The sequence below is a fragment of the Cyanistes caeruleus genome, chromosome 36, assembly GCF_971803275.1.
Source record: "Cyanistes caeruleus chromosome 36, bCyaCae1.hap1.1, whole genome shotgun sequence".
Taxonomy (NCBI): Eukaryota; Metazoa; Chordata; class Aves; order Passeriformes; family Paridae; genus Cyanistes; species Cyanistes caeruleus.
The window spans coordinates 129,595-146,411 of NC_141737.1; the positions used below are offsets into that span (position 1 = coordinate 129,595).

Consider the following 16,817-nt stretch of genomic DNA (forward strand, 5'->3'; position numbering starts at 1 on the left):
AACAGGGACGGAAAGCGGCGAAAAGTGACGGAAAGCGGCGAAAAGTGACCCGAAAGGGGCGAGGAGTAACGGGAAAGCTCCGAGCGTGCGAACCGCGGCCGAAAACGGCGACCGGTGACGGAAAGATCCGAGCGCGGCCGGAAAGCGCCGAACCTCGGCGGAAAGGCACGAGGCGTGAGGGAAAGCGGCGAGCGCTGACGGAAAAAGCCGAGCGTCGCCGGAAAGCGGCGGAAAAACGCGAAGCGTGACGGAAAAGGCCGAGCTCCGGCGGAAAGGCGCCGAACGCCGGCGGAAAGCGCCGAGCGCGGCCCGAGCGGCGCCGGAAGTGGCCGAGCGCGGCGGCCGGAAGTGGCCGAGCGCAGACGAGCGCGGACGGAGGCGCCGCGGCCTGAGCGGGGCCGGGAGGGAGCGGGAGGCACCGGGAGGGGCCGGGAGGCGCCGGGAGGGCTCCGGGAGCGCCGCGCCGCGCCCGCCGCCATGTCCGACTTCGACGAGTTCGAGCGGCAGCTGAACGAGAACAAACAAGGTACCGGCGGCCGCGCCCCGCCCCCCCTCACGGGGACCCCCATTTTGAGGGGGGGGGAGGCCTGAGGGAGAGACCCCTCCCCCGCCTCCTCTGGGGGGGCTTCCCCTCCCTCACACCCCCTCCCCAATTCGGGGGTCCCCCCGGTTTGAAACCCCCCGGAATTTGGGGAGGGGGCGCGGCGCCCTCGTTTTAATTTTGGGGGGTCTGGGGGCTCCCCTCAGAACCCCCGGGGGGAGGGGGCGGCCCCGGTTTGGGGGCTCCGGGCCGGTTTGGGGGTTCGGGGCCCGTTTGGGGGTCCCGGGCCGGTCTGGGGGTGCCCGGGTGAATTTTGGGTGATTTTCGGGGTGATTTTGGGGTGATTTTGGCGGGGTTTCGGGGGTCGCTCTGGGTTTTTAGGGGAATTTCGGGGCTGTTTTTGGGGGCTCCTCCCGGGGGGTTTCGGGGTTCATTTGGGGCCGGTTCGGGGCGGTTCGGGGTTTATTTTCTGAGGGGATTCCGGGGTTATTTTCTGAGGGGATTCCGGGGTTATTCCGGGTGGGATTTTGGGGTCCTTTTGGGCCGTTTCGGGGCCGGTTCGGGTCCGTGCTGTCCCGGCCCGAGCCCCCGGTGCCGCTGGCGGAGCGGGGCCGTTCCGGGCCGGGGTTTTTTGGGGGGTTCGGGGTTTTTTGGGGGGGTTCGGGCCCCGCTGAGCCCCCGCTGCCGCCGGGCAGAGCGGGACAAGGAGAACCGGCACCGCAAGCGCTCCCACAGCCGCTCCCGCAGCCGCGATCGGAAACGCCGCAGCCGCTCCCGGGACCGGCGGAACCGAGACCAGCGCAGCGTGTCCAGGGACCGCCGGCGGCGCCGGTACCGGCAGCGCGGGGAGCTCCGGGAACCCCCTGGGAAATCCCTGGGAACCCCCCGGGAACCCCCCGGCAGCACCGGGAACCCCCTGGGAACCCCCCGGGAGCACCGGGAACCCCCTGGGAACCCCCCGGGAGCACCGGGAACCCCCCGGGAATCCCCCGGGAGCACCGGGAACCCCTCAGGGACCCCCTGGGACCCTTCCGAGAGCCCTTCGGGACCACCGAGGATCACCAGGAACCCTCTGGGAACCCTCTGGGACCAGCAGGATTGGGGTGGGACCCCCAAAAATGGGACTGGGACCCCCAAAAATGGGACTGGGACCCTCAAAAATGGGACTGGGACCCCCAAAAATGGGACTGGGACCCTCAAAAATGGGACTGGGACCCCCAAAAATGATAATGGGTACCTCAGAATGGGGTTGGGGACCCCCAAAAGAAAGCTGAGACCTCCAAAAATGGGAGTGGGACCCCCAAAATGGGAATGGGCACCCTCAAAAAGGGGTGTGGGACCCCCCTTGATCTCCCCACATCCCCTGGGATCCATCACAGAGCCCAAAAACGGGGCTGGGGACCCCCAGACAGGGCTTTGAAGCCCCCTAAAAGCACCTGGGACCCCCGGAATTGGGGTGGGGACCCCCGGAATTGGGGTGGGGACCCCCAAGTCGGGCTGGGGACCCCCAGGCCCAGGTGTAAAACCCCCTCCCCTCCTCACAGGTCACCCCTGAGCCTCTCGGGCCCCCTGAGGTGAGTCCGGGGGGGCGTTTTGGGGGGGTTTGGGGGGTTTTTGGGGGTCGGGGGGTGCAGCCCCCTCCCCAAACGCCCCCTGTGCCCCTCCCCAGCCGCTCCCCCCGGCACGAGAAGAAGAAGAAAATCCGCAAATATTGGGATGTGCCCCCCCCCGGCTTCGAGCACATCACCCCCATGCAGTACAAGGCCATGCAGGGTGAGACCCCTCCCCAAACCCGGCCAGGACCCCCAGACCCCCGTGGGACCCCCCCAGACCCCTCTGGGATCCCCCCATAACCCCTGGGACCCCCCCAGACCCCTCTGGGAGCCCCCAAATCCCTGTTAGAGACCCCAGACCCCTCCAAATCCCCACAAATACCTCAGGAACGCCCCCCAAACACCCTCAGGACCCCCCTGAAATCTCTCCTAGAAACCCAAAACCTTCTCAGGACCTCCCAGAACTTCTCCCAGACATCCCAAATCCCCCCCAAATTCCCCCCAGGACCCCCCAATCCCCCCTGAACCCCCTGTGACAGCCCTGTCTCTCAGCGGCGGGGCAGATCCCGGCCAGGACCCCCCAAATCCCCCCCAAACCCCCCTGAACCCCCCTGGTGACGGCCCTGTCTCTCAGCGGCGGGGCAGATCCCGGCCAGGACCCCCCCAAATCCCCCCCAAATCCCCCCCAATCCCCCCTGAGCCCCCCGTGACAGCCCTGTCTCTCAGCGGCGGGGCAGATCCCGGCCAGGACCCCCCCAAATCCCCCCCAAATCCCCCCCAATCCCCCCTGAGCCCCCCGTGACAGCCCTGTCTCTCAGCGGCGGGGCAGATCCCGGCCAGGACCCCCCAAATCTCCCCCAGGACCCCCCAATCCCCCTCAATCCCCCCTGAGCCCCCCGTGACAGCCCTGTCTCTCAGCGGCGGGGCAGATCCCGGCCAGGACCCCCCCAGGACCCCCCAAATCCCCCCCAATCCCCCCTGAGCCCCCCGTGACAGCCCTGTCTCTCAGCGGCGGGGCAGATCCCGGCCAGGACCCCCCAAATCCCCCCCAAATCCCCCCCAAATTCCCCCCAGGACCCCCCAATCCCCCCTGAACCCCCCTGGTGACAGCCCTGTTTCTCAGCGGCGGGGCAGATCCCGGCCAGGACCCCCCAAATCCCCCCCAAATCCCCCCAAACCCCCCTGAGCCCCCCGTGACAGCCCTGTCTCTCAGCGGCGGGGCAGATCCCGGCCACGGCGCTCCTGCCCACCATGACCCCGGACGGGCTGGCCGTCACCCCCACGCCCGTGCCCGTGGTGGGCAGCCAGATGACGCGGCAGGCGCGGCGCCTCTACGTGGGCAACATCCCCTTCGGCATCACCGAGGTGAGCGGGGGGCTCGGGGGGCTCGGGGGGGTTCCTTGGGGTTTTTGTGGGGTTATTTGGGGTTTGTATGGGGTTCCTTGGGGTTTGTATGGGGTTCTTTGGGGTTTTTATGAGGTTTTTTGGGGTTTTTATGGGGTTATTTGGGGTTTGTATGGGGTTATTTGGGGTTTGTATGGGGTTATTTGGGGTTTGTATGGGGTTATTTGGGGTTTTTATGGGGTTATTTGGGGTTTTTATGGGGCTATTTCAGGTTTTTATGGGGTTATTTGGAATTTTTTCGGGGTTATTTGGGGTTTTTATGGGATTATTTGGGGTTCTTATGGGGTTATTTGGGGTTTTTATGGGGTTATTTGGGGTTTTTATGGGGTTATTTGGGGTTTTTATGGCATTATTTGGGGTTTTTATGGGGTGATTTGGGGTCTTTATGGGGCTATTTCAGGTTTTTATGGGGTTATTTAGAATTTTGGGGGGGTGGTTTTGGGTTTTTACGGGGTTATTTGGGGTCTTTATGGGGTTATTTGGGGTTTTTGGGGGTTTTGGAGGGTTATTTGGGAATTTTATGGGGTTATTTGGAATTTTATGAGATCATTTGGGAATTTTACGGGGTTATTTGGGAATTTTATGGGGTTATTTAGAATTTTGGGAGATGGTTTGGGGGTTTTATGGGGTTATTTGGGGTCTTTATGGAGTTATTTGGGGTTTTCGGGGGTTATTTTGACTTTTTATGGGGTTATTTGGGGTTTTCAGGGGTTATTTCGATTTTTTATGGGATTACTTGGTGTTTTTGTGGGGCTATTTGGAATTTTTGGGGGTTATTTGGTGTTTTTATGGGGTTATTTGGGGTTCTTTCAGGGTTTTTTGGGTTTTTTTGGACTTTTTTTTAGTTTCTGGGCCATTTTTTGGGGTTTTTGGGCCATTTTTTGGGGTTTTTGGGCCATTTTTGGGATTTTTTACCAATTTCCCGGGGTTGTTTGGGGTTCTGGGGGGTCCCAGAGCTCAGGGGAGGTTTTTGGGAGTGGAAATTTTTTGTTTTTCTGTTTCTTTTCTAAGTTCCTGTTTTTATTTAATTTGCTTTTTACTGTTTCCTTCTGCTGCTACATTTTGCACCTATTTTGGTTTTTATTTAATGACTTTAATTTATTTTTGTTACATTTCCTTGAGCTTTATGTTTCTTTTTTTGTTTATTTTTAACTTGTTTCTCTTTTTCCTGAGTTACTCTTTCCGTTAACTTTTCCCTTTTATTTCCCTTTTTTTTTTTTTTTTTTTTTCTCAAATTTCACATTTCTTTGTTTTTCTCTTTTTTCTGTTATTTTTTACCCTTTTTCCCGCTTCTCCCCCCACTTCGGGGGGGTCTCCACCATCCCAGAGGGGCCCAAAAACCCCAAAACCTCACCCAAAAATGCCCAAAACTCCCATTTTTCCACCCAAAAATACCCAAAACTCCCATTTATTGACCCAAACCCCCAAAACTCCCATTTATTGACCCAAACCCCCAAAACTCCCATTTTTCCAACCCCAAACTCCCCAAATTCCCATTTTTTTACTCCAAACCCCCCAAACTCCCATTTTTAAACCCAAAACTCACATTTTTCTGACCCAAATTCCCATTTTTTCCACCCAAACCCCCATTTTTTGACCCAAATTCCCCTAAATTCCCATTTTTCTGACCCAAATTCCCATTTTTCCCACCCAAATTCCCATTTTTCCCCCCAAACCCCCATTTTTCGACCCCAAACCCCCAAAACTCCCATTTTTAACTCCAAAACTCCCGTTTTTCCCCCCAAACCCCCATTTTCCCCCCAAATTCCCGTTTTTCTGACCCGAATTTGCCGTTTTTCCCCCCAAACCCCCGTTTCCCCCCCAAATTCCCATTTTTCTGACCCGAGTTTGCCGTTTTTCCCCCCAAACCCCCGTTTTCCCCCCCAAATTCCCATTTTTCTGACCCGAATTTGCCGTTTTTCCCCCCAGGAGGCGATGATGGATTTCTTCAACGCTCAGATGCGCCTGGGGGGGCTGACCCAGGCCCCCGGGAACCCCGTCCTGGCCGTGCAGATCAACCAGGACAAGAACTTCGCCTTCCTCGAGGTGCCCGGGCCGCTTTTGGGGCAAATCCGGGGGGTTTGGGGTCGGGGGGGAGCGGGGAGACGGGATCGGGGTGCTCGGAGCTGGGGCTGGCCCAAAAAACCCAAAAATGGCACCAAAAAAACCCCAAAAATAGCACCAAAAAACCCAAATCTGCACCAAAAAACCCAAAAATGGCACCAAAAACCCAAAAATGGCACCAAAATAACCCAAATCAGCAGCAAAAAATCCCAAATCAGCACCAAAAAACTCCAAAAATAGCACCAAAAACCCCAAAAATAGCACCAAAAAACCCAAAATGGCACCAAAAAAACCCAAATCAGCACCAAAAACCCCAAATCTGCACCAAAAAACCCCAAATCTGCACCAAAAAACCCAAATCTGCACCAAAAAAACCCAAAATGGCACCAAAAGCCCCAGTTCTGACCCAAAAAAACCCCAATTCTGTCCCAAAAACCACAATTCTGACCCAAAAACCCCAATTCTGGGGTGATTTCGGGGTTCCTGGGTGGATTTTGGGGTGATTTTGGGGTTCCCTGGGTGTATTTCGGGGTTCCCTGGTCGGATTTCGGGGTTCCCTGGGTGTATTTTGGGGTGATTTCGGGGTTCCCTGCTGGATTTTGGGGTGATTTTGGGGTTCCTGGGTGTATTTTGGGGTTCCCTGGTCGGATTTTGGGGTTCCTGTGTGGATTTTGGGGTGATTTCGGGGTTCCCTGCTGGATTTTGGGGTGATTTCGGGGTTCCCTGCTGGATTTTGGGGTTCCCTGCTGGATTTTGGGGTGATTTTGGGGTTCCTGGCTGGATTTTGGGGTGATTTCGGGGTTCCTGGCTGGATTTTGGGGTGATTTCGGGGTTCCCTGGGTGGATTTTGGGGTTCCTGTGTGGATTTTGGGGTGATTTCGGGGTTCCCTGGGTGGATTTCGGGGTTCCCTGCTGGATTTTGGGGTGATTTCGGGGTTCCTGGCTGGATTTTGGGCTGATTTCGGGGTTCCTGTGTGGATTTTGGGGTGATTTCGGGGTTCCTGTGTGGATTTTGGGGTGATTTCGGGGTTCCTGTGTGGATTTTGGGGTGATTTCGGGGTTCCCTGGGTGGATTTTGGGGTTCCTGTGTGGATTTTGGGGTGATTTCGGGGTTCCCTGTGTGGATTTTGGGGTTCCTGTGTGGATTTTGGGGTGATTTCGGGGTTCCCTGGGTGGATTTTGGGGTTCCTGTGTGGATTTTGGGGTGATTTCGGGGTTCCCTGGGTGGATTTTGGGGTTCCTGTGTGGATTTTGGGGTGATTTCGGGGTTCCCTGGGTGGATTTCGGGGTTCCTGTGTGTATTTTGGGGTGATTTTGGGGTTCCTGGCTGGATTTTGGGGTGATTTCGGGGTTCCCTGGGTGGATTTCGGGGTTCCTGTGTGGATTTTGGGGTGATTTCGGGGTTCCTGGCTGGATTTTGGGGTGATTTCGGGGTGTTGCCGGCAGTTCCGCTCGGTGGACGAGACGACGCAGGCGATGGCGTTCGACGGGATCATCTTCCAGGGGCAATCGCTGAAAATCCGCCGGCCCCACGACTACCAGCCCCTGCCGGGGATGTCTGAGAACCCCTCGGTGTATGTACCGGGTGAGTGACCCAAAACTGCCCAAAATCACCCCAAAAACTGCCCCAAAATCACCCCAAAAACTGCCCCAAAAACTGCCTCAAAAACTGCCAAAAATACTGCCCCAAAATCACCCCAAATCACCCCAGCCGCTGCCGGGGATGTCTGAGAACCCCTCGGTGTATGTACCGGGTGAGTGACCCAAAATCACCCTAAAACTGCCCAAAATCACCCCAAAAACTGCCCCAAAAACTGCCCCAAAACCTGCCAAAAACTGCTCCAAAAACTGCCTCAAAAACTGCCAAAAATACTGCCCCAAAATCACCCCAAATCACCCCAAAACACCCCAGCCGCTGCCGGGGATGTCTGAGAACCCCTCGGTGTATGTACCCGGTGAGTGACCCAAAACTGCCCAAAATCACCCCAAAAACTGCCCCAAAATCACCCCAAAATCACCCCAAAAACTGCCAAAAATACTGCCCCAAAATCACCCCAAATCACCCCAAATCACCCCAAATCACCCCAGCCCCTGCCGGGGATGTCTGAGAACCCCTCGGTGTATGTACCCGGTGAGTGACCCAAAACTGCCCAAAATCACCCCAAAAACTGCCCCAAAATCACCCCAAAAACTGCCACAAAACTGCCAAAAATACTGCCCCAAAATCACCCCAAAAACTGCCCCAAATCACCCCAAAATCACCCCAAAAACTGCCCCAAAACCTGCCCCTAATCACCCCAAAAACTGCCAAAAATACTGCCCCAAAATCACCCCAAAACACCCCAAAAACTGCCCCAAATCACCCCAAAAACTGCCCCAAATCACCCCAAAAACTGCCCCAAATCACCCCAAAATCACCCCAAAAACTGCCAAAAATACTGCCCCAAAATCACCCCAAAATCAGGGATACTCCCAAATCCAGGAGGATTTTGGGGTTTTTGGGGATTTTGGGGGATTTTGGGGTGATCCAGGTGTGATTTGGGGTGATCCAGGTGTGATTTTGGGGTTTTTTGGGTGATTTTGGGGATTTTGGGGTGATCCAGGTGTGATTTGGGGGATTTTGGGGTGATCCAGGTATGATTTTGGGGTGATCCAGGTGGGATTTTGGGGTTTTTTGGGGGATTTTGGGGATTTTGGGGTGATCCAGGTGTGATTTTGGGGTGATCCAGGTGTGATTTCGGGGTTTTTGGGGGGATTTTGGGGGATTTTGGGGTGATCCAGGTGTGATTTGGGGTTTTTGGCCCCCCCAGGTGTGATTTTGGGGTTTTTGGGGTGATCCAGGTGTGATTTTGGGGATTTTGGGGTGATCCAGGTGTGATTTGGGGTGATCCAGGTGTGATTTTGGGGTGATCCAGGTGTGATTTTGGGGATTTTGGGGTGATCCAGGTGTGATTTTGGGGTGATCCAGGTGGGATTTTGGGGATTTTGGGGTGATCCAGGTGTGATTTGGGGTTTTTGGCCCCCCCAGGTGTGATTTTGGGGATTTTGGGGTGATCCAGGTGTGATTTCGGGGTTTTTGGGGGGATTTTGGGGGATTTTGGGGTGATCCAGGTGTGATTTGGGGTGATCCAGGTGTGATTTAGGGGATTTTGGGGTGATCCAGGTGTGATTTTGGGGTGATCCAGGTGTGATTTGGGGTTTTTGGCCCCCCCAGGTGTGGTGTCCACGGTGGTCCCGGACTCTGCGCACAAACTCTTCATCGGGGGCCTCCCCAATTACCTGAACGACGACCAGGTGAGGGGGGGAGGGGAAATTCCCAGGGTTCCCAAAAAAACCCCGGGAAACCGGACGGGAGACGCCCCAAAATATCCCAAAATTATCCCAAAAATACCCCAAAAATATCCCGAAAAATATCCCCAAAAAATCCCCAAAAATATCCCCCAAAAATCCCAAAAAATCCCGGGAAACCGGACGGGAGACGCCCCAAAATATCCCAAAAATAAATCCCCAAAAAATCCCCCAAAAAATCCCCAAAAATATCCCCAAAAAATCCCAAAAAATCCCGGGAAACCGGATGGGAGACGCCTCAAAATATCCCAAAATATCCCAAAAATCCCCCAAAAATGCCCCCAAAAATCCCCAAAAATATCCCCAAAAAATCCCCAAAAATCCCCCAAAAATACCCCAAAAAAATCCCAAAAAATAACCTTAAAAAAATCCCAAAAATATCCCAAAAAATCCCGGGAAACCGGGCGGGAGACGCCCCAAAATATCCCAAAAATATCCCAAAAATAAATCCCAAAAAAATCCCCCCAAAAAAATCCCCAAAAAAATCCCCCCCAACATCCCCAAAAATATCCCCCAAAAATCCCAAAAAATCTCAAAAAAATCCTCAAAAATATCCCCAAAAAATCCCCAAAAATATCCCAAAAAATATCCCCAAAAATATCCCCAAAAATATTCCAAAAAATCCCGGGAAACTGAATGGGAGATGTCCCAAAATATCCCCAAAAAATCCCCAAAAAAATCCCCCCAAAAATCCCCAAAATATCCCCAAAATCCCAAAAATCCTCCCTGGGGGGGGGGTTCCCCCATTCCAGGGGATTCCCGATCCCAGGGGGAATTCCCAAATCCCAAGGGAACCCCAGATCCCTTGGAATCCCCGGATCCCTCTGGAATTCCCGAACCCCCTGGAATTCCCGGATCCCCCCAGAATTCCCGAACCCCCGGAATTCCCAGATCCCTTGGGGGAATTCCCGAACTCCCGGAATTCCCGAACCCCCCGGAATTCCCAGATCCCCTGGGGGAATCCCCGGATCCCTTGGGGGAATTCCCGAACCCCCCGAATTCCCGAACCCCCAGAATTCCCGGATCCCTTGGGGGAATCCCCGATCCCCCAGATTCCCGAACCCCCGGAATTCCCGGATCCCCTGGGGGAATTCCCGGATCCCTTGGGGGAATCCCCGGATCCCTCTGGAATTCCTGAACCCCCCGGAATTCCCAGATCCCTTGGGGGAATCCCCGGATCCCTTGGGGGAATCCCCGAACCCCCGGAATCCCTGAACCCCCCGGAATCCCCGGATCCCTTGGGGGAATCCCCGGATCCCTTGGGGGAATCCCCGGATCCCTTGGGGGAATTCCTGATCCCCCCGGAATCCCCGAACCCCCCCGGAATTCCCGATCCTCCGGAATTCCCGTATCCCCGTATCCCGGTGCTCCCGTCCCCGCAGGTGAAGGAGCTGCTGACGTCCTTCGGGCCGCTCAAGGCCTTTAACCTGGTGAAGGACAGCGCCACCGGGCTCAGCAAGGGCTACGCCTTCTGCGAGTACGTGGACATCAACGTCACCGACCAGGTACGGCCCCCGGACACGCCTGGGACACCTGGGGACAGCTGGGGACAGCTGGGACAGCTGGGGACACACCTGGGACACACCTGGGACAGCTGGGACACACCTGGGATACACCTGAGATACACCTGGGACACACCTGGGACAGCTGGGGACAGCTGGGGACAGCTGGGGACACCTGGGACACACCTGGGGATACACCTGGGACAGCTGGGGACACACCTGGGACAGCTGGGACACACCTGGGGACACCTGAGATACACCTGGGACACACCTGGGACACCTGGGACACACCTGGGACAGCTGGGGACACCTGGGATACCTGGGACACACCTGGGACACACCTGGGACACACCTGGGGATACACCTGGGGACACACCTGGGATACACCTGGGACACACCTGGGGACAGCTGGGACACACCTGGGATACCTGGGACACACCTGGGACACACCTGGGATACACCTGGGACACACCTGGGAACAGCTGGGGACAGCTGGGGACACACCTGGGAACAGCTGGGGACACTTGTGGACACACCTGGGATACCTGGGATACACCTGGGACACACCTGGGAACAGCTGGGGACAGCTGGGACACACCTGGGACAGCTGGGGATACCTGGGACACCTGAAACACACCTGGGGGGCAGAGAATCCCTCTGGGGGAGTCACTGGGGGTGGCAGCCCCCCTGATTTGGGTCTGGGGTCCCCCCTGATTTGGGTCTGGGGTCCCCGATTTGGGTCTGGGGTCCCTGATTTGGGTCCAGGGTCCCCGATTTGGGTCTGGGGGCCCCGATTTGGGTCTGGGGTCCCTGATTTGGGTCTGGGGTCCCCGATTTGGGTCTGGGGTCCCCCCCCGATTTGGGTCTGGGGTCCGTCCCTGATTTGGGTCTGGGGTCCCCAGGCCATCGCGGGGCTCAATGGGATGCAGCTCGGGGACAAGAAGCTGCTGGTGCAGCGAGCGAGCGTCGGCGCCAAGAACGCCACCCTGGTGAGCCCCCTCCCCAAATTATCCCCCTGAGACCCCTCCCCAAATTATCCCTGAGCCCCCTCCCCAAATTATCCCTGAGCCCCCTCCCCAAATTATCCCCCTGAGACCCCTCCCCAAATTATCCCTGAGCCCCCTCCCCAAACCGCCCTGAGCCCCCTCCCCAAATTATCCCCCCTCAGACCCCTCCCCAAATTATCCCCCTGAGACCCCTCCCCAAATTATCCCTGAGACCCCTCCCCAAACTGCCCTGAGACCCCTCCCCAAATTACCACCCCTCAGACCCCTCCCCAAATTATCCCTGAGCCCCCTCCCCAAACCGCCCTGAGCCCCCTCCCCAAATTATCCCTGAGCCCCCTCCCCAAATTATCCCCCCTGAGACCCCTCCCCAAACCGCCCTGAGACCCCTCCCCAAATTATCCCCCTCAGACCCCTCCCCAAACCGCCCTGAGACCCCTCCCCAAATTATCCCCCTCAGACCCCTCCCCAAACCGCCCTGAGACCCCTCCCCAAATTATCACTCAGACCCCTCCCCAAATTATCCCCCCTCAGACCCCTCCCCAAATTAATTATCCCCCTGAGACCCCTCCCCAAATTATCCCTGAGCCCCCTCCCCAAACCACCCTGAGACCCCTCCCCAAATTAATTATCACCCTGAGACCCCTCCCCAAATTAATTATCACCCCTCAGACCCCTCCCCTAATTACCCTGAGCCCCTCCCCAAATCCCCCAGGGACCCCCGCAGGGGAGAATCGGGGGGGATTTGGGGATTTCGGGGAGGATTTGTGGATTTTGGGGAGGGGGTTTGGTGGGAATTTGGGGTTTTGGGGGATTTTGGGGAGGGGATTTTGGGGGATTTTGGGGTTTTGAGGGGAATTTGTGGATTTTGGGGAGGGGGTCTTGTGGGATTTTGGTGTTTGGGGGATTTTGGGGTGGGGGTTGAGGGACCCCGAATTTGGGGATTGTTTGGGTTCAGGTGGGGGCTCTCGGGGCCGGTTCTGGGGGGAATTGGGAAGATTTTGGGGTTTTTTGGGGGTTTGGGGCAGTTTTTGGGGGGAATTGGGATGATTTTGGGGTTTTTTGGGGGTTTGGGGCAGTTTTTGGGGGGAATTTGGATAATTTTGGGTTTTTTTGGGGGGTTTGGGGCAGTTTTTGGGGGGAATTTGGATAATTTTGGGTTTTTTTGGGGGGTTTGGGGCAGTTTTTGGGAATTTCCTGCAGGGAATTTGGGGCCGTTTTTGGGGGTCCCCGGGGTTGTTTTTTGGGGGGTCCTGGGGTGGGAGGGGAGGAGCCTTTGGGGGGGCCTCACCCGTGGGAGGGGTCCTGACCCCGGGGGGTTTTTTTATTTTCTCTGTTTTTTATCATTTCTCTCATTTTCATTTTTATTTTTTATTTCTTTTTAATTTTCCGCGATTTTCTTATTTTCCGTGGGGTTTTTTTTTTTAACTTGTTTTGTGTCTTTTATTTCCCCGTTTTTCCCCGTTTTCCACATTTCCCTGCATTTCCCCGTTCCCATCTCCATCCCCCCATCCCCATCCTCCCCATCTCCATCTCCCCATCTCCATCTCCATCTCCCCATTCCTCCCCATCTCCTCCCATTCCCATCTCCATCTCCCCATCCCCATCCTCCCCATCTCCATCTCCCCATTCCTGTCCCCCCATTTCCATCTCCCCATCTCCATCTCCACATCTCCATCTCCCCACACCCCCCATCTCTCCCCATTTCCATCTCCCCATCTCCATCTCCCCATTCCTGTCCCCCCATTTCCATCCTCCCCATCCCCATCTCCCCATCCCCATCTCCCCATCCCCATCTCTCCCCATTCCCATCTCCATCTCTCCCCATTTCCATCTCCCCATCTCCATCCTCCCCATTCCTCCCCATCTCCTCCATCTCCCCCATCTCCCCCATTCCCATCCTCCCCGTCCCCATCTCCCCCCATTCCTCCCCATCTCCTCCATCCCCCCATTCCCATCTCCCCCCATTTCCATCTCGCCCATTTCCTCCCATCTCTCCATCTCCCCAATCTCCATCTCCCCCATTTCACACCCCCATTTCCATCTCCCCACACCCCCATCTCCCCCCATTCCCATTTCCATCTCCCCCCATCTCCCCCATCCCCATCTCCCCCATCCCCATCTCCCCCATCCCCATCTCCCCAATCTCTACACCCCCATCTCCATCTCCCCATTTCCATCTCCCCCCATTCCCATTTCCATCTCCCCCCATCTCCCCCATCCCCATCTCCCCCATCTCCATCTCCCCATTCCCATCTCCCATTCCCATCTCCATCTCCCCCATCTCCATCCCCCCATCTCCCCAATCTCTACACCCCCATTTCCATCTCCCCGTCTCCATCTCCCCCCATCTCCATCTCCCCATTTCCATCTCCCCCATCTCCCCATCTCCACACCCCCATCTCCATCTCCCCCCATTCCCATTTCCCATTTCCATTTCCATCTCCCCCATTCCCATCTCCATCCCCCATCTCCATTTCCCCCCATCTCCCCCCACCCATCTCCCCCCACCCATCTCCCCCCATCTCCCCCCATCTCCCCCCATCTCCCCATCTCCATCTCCCCCCATCTCCCCATCTCCATTTCCCCCCATCTCCCCCATCGCCCCCCATCTCCCCCCGTCTCCCCCTCTCCCCCCGCGCTCAGAGCACCATCAACCAGACGCCGGTGACGCTGCAGGTGCCGGGGCTGATGAGCTCGCAGGTGCAGATGGGCGGGCACCCCACGGAGGTGCTGTGCCTGCTCAACATGGTGCTGCCCGAGGAGCTGCTGGACGACGAGGAGTACGAGGAGATCGTGGAGGACGTGCGCGACGAGTGCGGCAAGTACGGCACCGTCAAATCCATCGAGATCCCGCGGCCCGTCGACGGCGTCGAGGTGCCGGGCTGCGGAAAGGTGAGATACGGGGTTACCTGTGCTCAGGTGTGCTCAGGTGTGCTCAGGTGTGCTGGGAATGGGGTGGGAATGGAACAAATCCATCGAGATCCCGCGGCCCGTCGACGGCGTCGAGGTGCCGGGCTGTGGAAAGGTGAGATGTGAGGGGTTACCTGTGCCCAGGTGTGCTCAGGTGTGCTCAGGTGTGCTCAGGTGTGCTCAGGTGTGCTGGGAATGGGGTGGGAATGGAACAAATCCATCGAGATCCCGCGGCCCGTCGACGGCGTCGAGGTGCCGGGCTGCGGAAAGGTGAGATGTGAGGGGTTACCTGTGCTCAGGTGTGCTCAGGTGTGCAGATATGGGGTTACCTGTGTGCTCAGGTGTGCTCAGGTGTGCCAAGGTGTGCTCAGGTGTGCTCAGGTGTGCCCAGGTGTGCTCAGGTGTGCTGGGAATGGGGTGGGATGGAACAAATCCATCGAGATCCCGCGGCCCGTCGACGGCGTCGAGGTGCCAGGGTGCGGAAAGGTGAGAATTGTGAGATGTGAGGGGTTACCTGTGCCCAGGTGTGCTGGGAACGGGGCTGGGAGGGATGGGAATGGAACAAATCCATCGAGATCCCGCGGCCCGTCGACGGCGTCGAGGTGCCAGGGTGCGGAAAGGTGAGATACGGGGTTACCTGTGTGCTCAGGTGTGCCCAGGTGTGCAGGTATGGGGTTACCTGTGTGCTCAGGTGTGCTCAGGTGTGCTGGGAATGGGGTGGGATGGAACAAATCCATCGAGATCCCGCGGCCCGTCGACGGCGTCGAGGTGCCGGGCTGCGGAAAGGTGAGATACGGGGTTACCTGTGCTCAGGTGTGCCCAGGTGTGCCCAGGTGTGCAGATACGGGGTTACCTGTGCTCAGGTGAGCTCAGGTGAGCTCAGGATGTGCCCAGGTGTCCCCAGATGTTCCCAGATATCCCCAGGTATCCCCAGGTGTCCCCAGCTGTCCCCAGGTGTTCCCAGGTGTCCCCAGGTGTTCTCAGGTATCCCCAGGTGTCCCCAGGTGTTCCCAGGTGTTCTCAGGTATCCCCAGGTGTCCCCAGGTGTTCCCAGGTGTTCTCAGGTGTCCCCAGGTGTCCCCAGGTGTTCTCAGGTATCCCCAGGTATCCCCAGGTGTTCCCAGGTGTCCCCAGGTGTCCCCAGGTGTTCCCAAGTGTTCTCAGGTATCCTCAGGTGTCCCCAGGTGTGCCCAGGTGTCCCCGGAACAGGAAAGGTGACAGGAGCGGACAAAGGCATCACCTGAGTGCCCGGGACCTCCTGAATCCTCCCAAATCCCCCCAAAATGACCCCAAATTTTAATTTTTCCCAGATTTTCGTGGAGTTCACCTCGGTGTTCGACTGCCAGAAGGCTCTGGGGGTTCACCCATGACCCAAATCCCCCCGAAATGACCCCAAAACCCAGGAAATGACCCCAAAACTCAGGAAATGACCCAAATCCCCTGAAATGACCCAAATTCCCGTTTTTTTCCCCCAGATTTTCGTGGAGTTCACCTCGGTGTTCGACTGCCAGAAGGCTCTGGGGGTTCACCCATGACCCAAAACCCCCTGAAATGACCCCAAACCCCCCTGAATCCCCCCGAAATGACCCCAAATCCCCCCGAAATGACCCCAAACCCCAGGAAATGACTGAAATCCCCCGAAATGACCCAAATTCCCGGTTTTTATCCCCAGATTTTCGTGGAGTTCACCTCGGTGTTCGACTGCCAGAAGGCTCTGGGGTGTCCCCCTGTGCCTGTGTCCCTTCCCAGTGACCCCAAATCCCCCTGAAATGACCCCAAACCCCAGGAAATGACCCCAAAACTCAGGAAATGACCCAAATCCCCCGAAATGACCCAAATTCCCGTTTTTTATCCCCAGATTTTCGTGGAGTTCACCTCGGTGTTCGACTGCCAGAAGGCTCTGGGGGTTCACCCATGACCCAAATCCCCCAAAATGACCCCAAACCCCCCTGAATCCCCCCGAAATAACATAAATCCCCTGAAATGACCCAAATTCCCGTTTTTTTCCCCCAGATTTTCGTGGAGTTCACCTCGGTGTTCGACTGCCAGAAGGCCATGCAGGGCCTGACCGGCCGCAAGTTCGCCAACCGCGTGGTGGTCACCAAGTTCTGCGACCCCGACTCGTACCACCGCCGCGACTTCTGGTAGCCCCGGGGGTCCCCGGACCCCCCAGAAACCCCCAAAACCCCCCCAAAAAACCCCCCCACCCCCCCTCCCCCCGCTGGGTTCTCGTTGTAGCCGCCCCTCCCCCCCAAATCCCCTCCCCCACCCCGGTTTGGTATTGGAGAGAAGGGGGAGCGCCCCTCCCCCACCCCCAGACCCCCCCCCAAATAAAATAAAGGAGAAGGGGGAGGGGAAGCGCCCCCCCCTCCCCTCCCCCACCCGCCCCTCCCCCCCCCCCCCCCCCGAGCCCCCAGCCCCAATTAAATGATTTTTCCAGTTTTTGGTGTTTTTGTGGAATTTTTTTGGTTTGGGGTGGGGGAGGGGA

The 16,817-nt window shown here is 57.1% G+C and overlaps 1 protein-coding gene across 2 annotated transcripts; it reads left to right on the forward strand.

Moving 5' to 3' along the window:
• On the forward strand, positions 1-16,535 carry U2AF2 (U2 small nuclear RNA auxiliary factor 2). Of its 2 annotated transcripts, none has more exons than XM_086871601.1 (12): positions 1-526; positions 1,237-1,372; positions 2,086-2,115; positions 2,211-2,314; positions 3,308-3,459; positions 5,428-5,544; positions 7,009-7,147; positions 8,777-8,856; positions 10,293-10,415; positions 11,315-11,401; positions 14,063-14,311; positions 16,343-16,535. In XM_086871601.1, exons 1-12 carry the CDS (start codon positions 478-480, stop codon positions 16,475-16,477), a joined length of 1,401 nt encoding a protein of 466 aa, XP_086727727.1. In that variant the 5' UTR covers positions 1-477; the 3' UTR covers positions 16,478-16,535. The 2 variants fall into 2 exon arrangements, with proteins under 2 accessions (XP_086727727.1, XP_086727728.1); XM_086871602.1 differs by lacking the exon at positions 16,343-16,535 and adding an exon at positions 15,640-16,324.
• Positions 16,536-16,817: the final 282 nt, after the last annotated feature.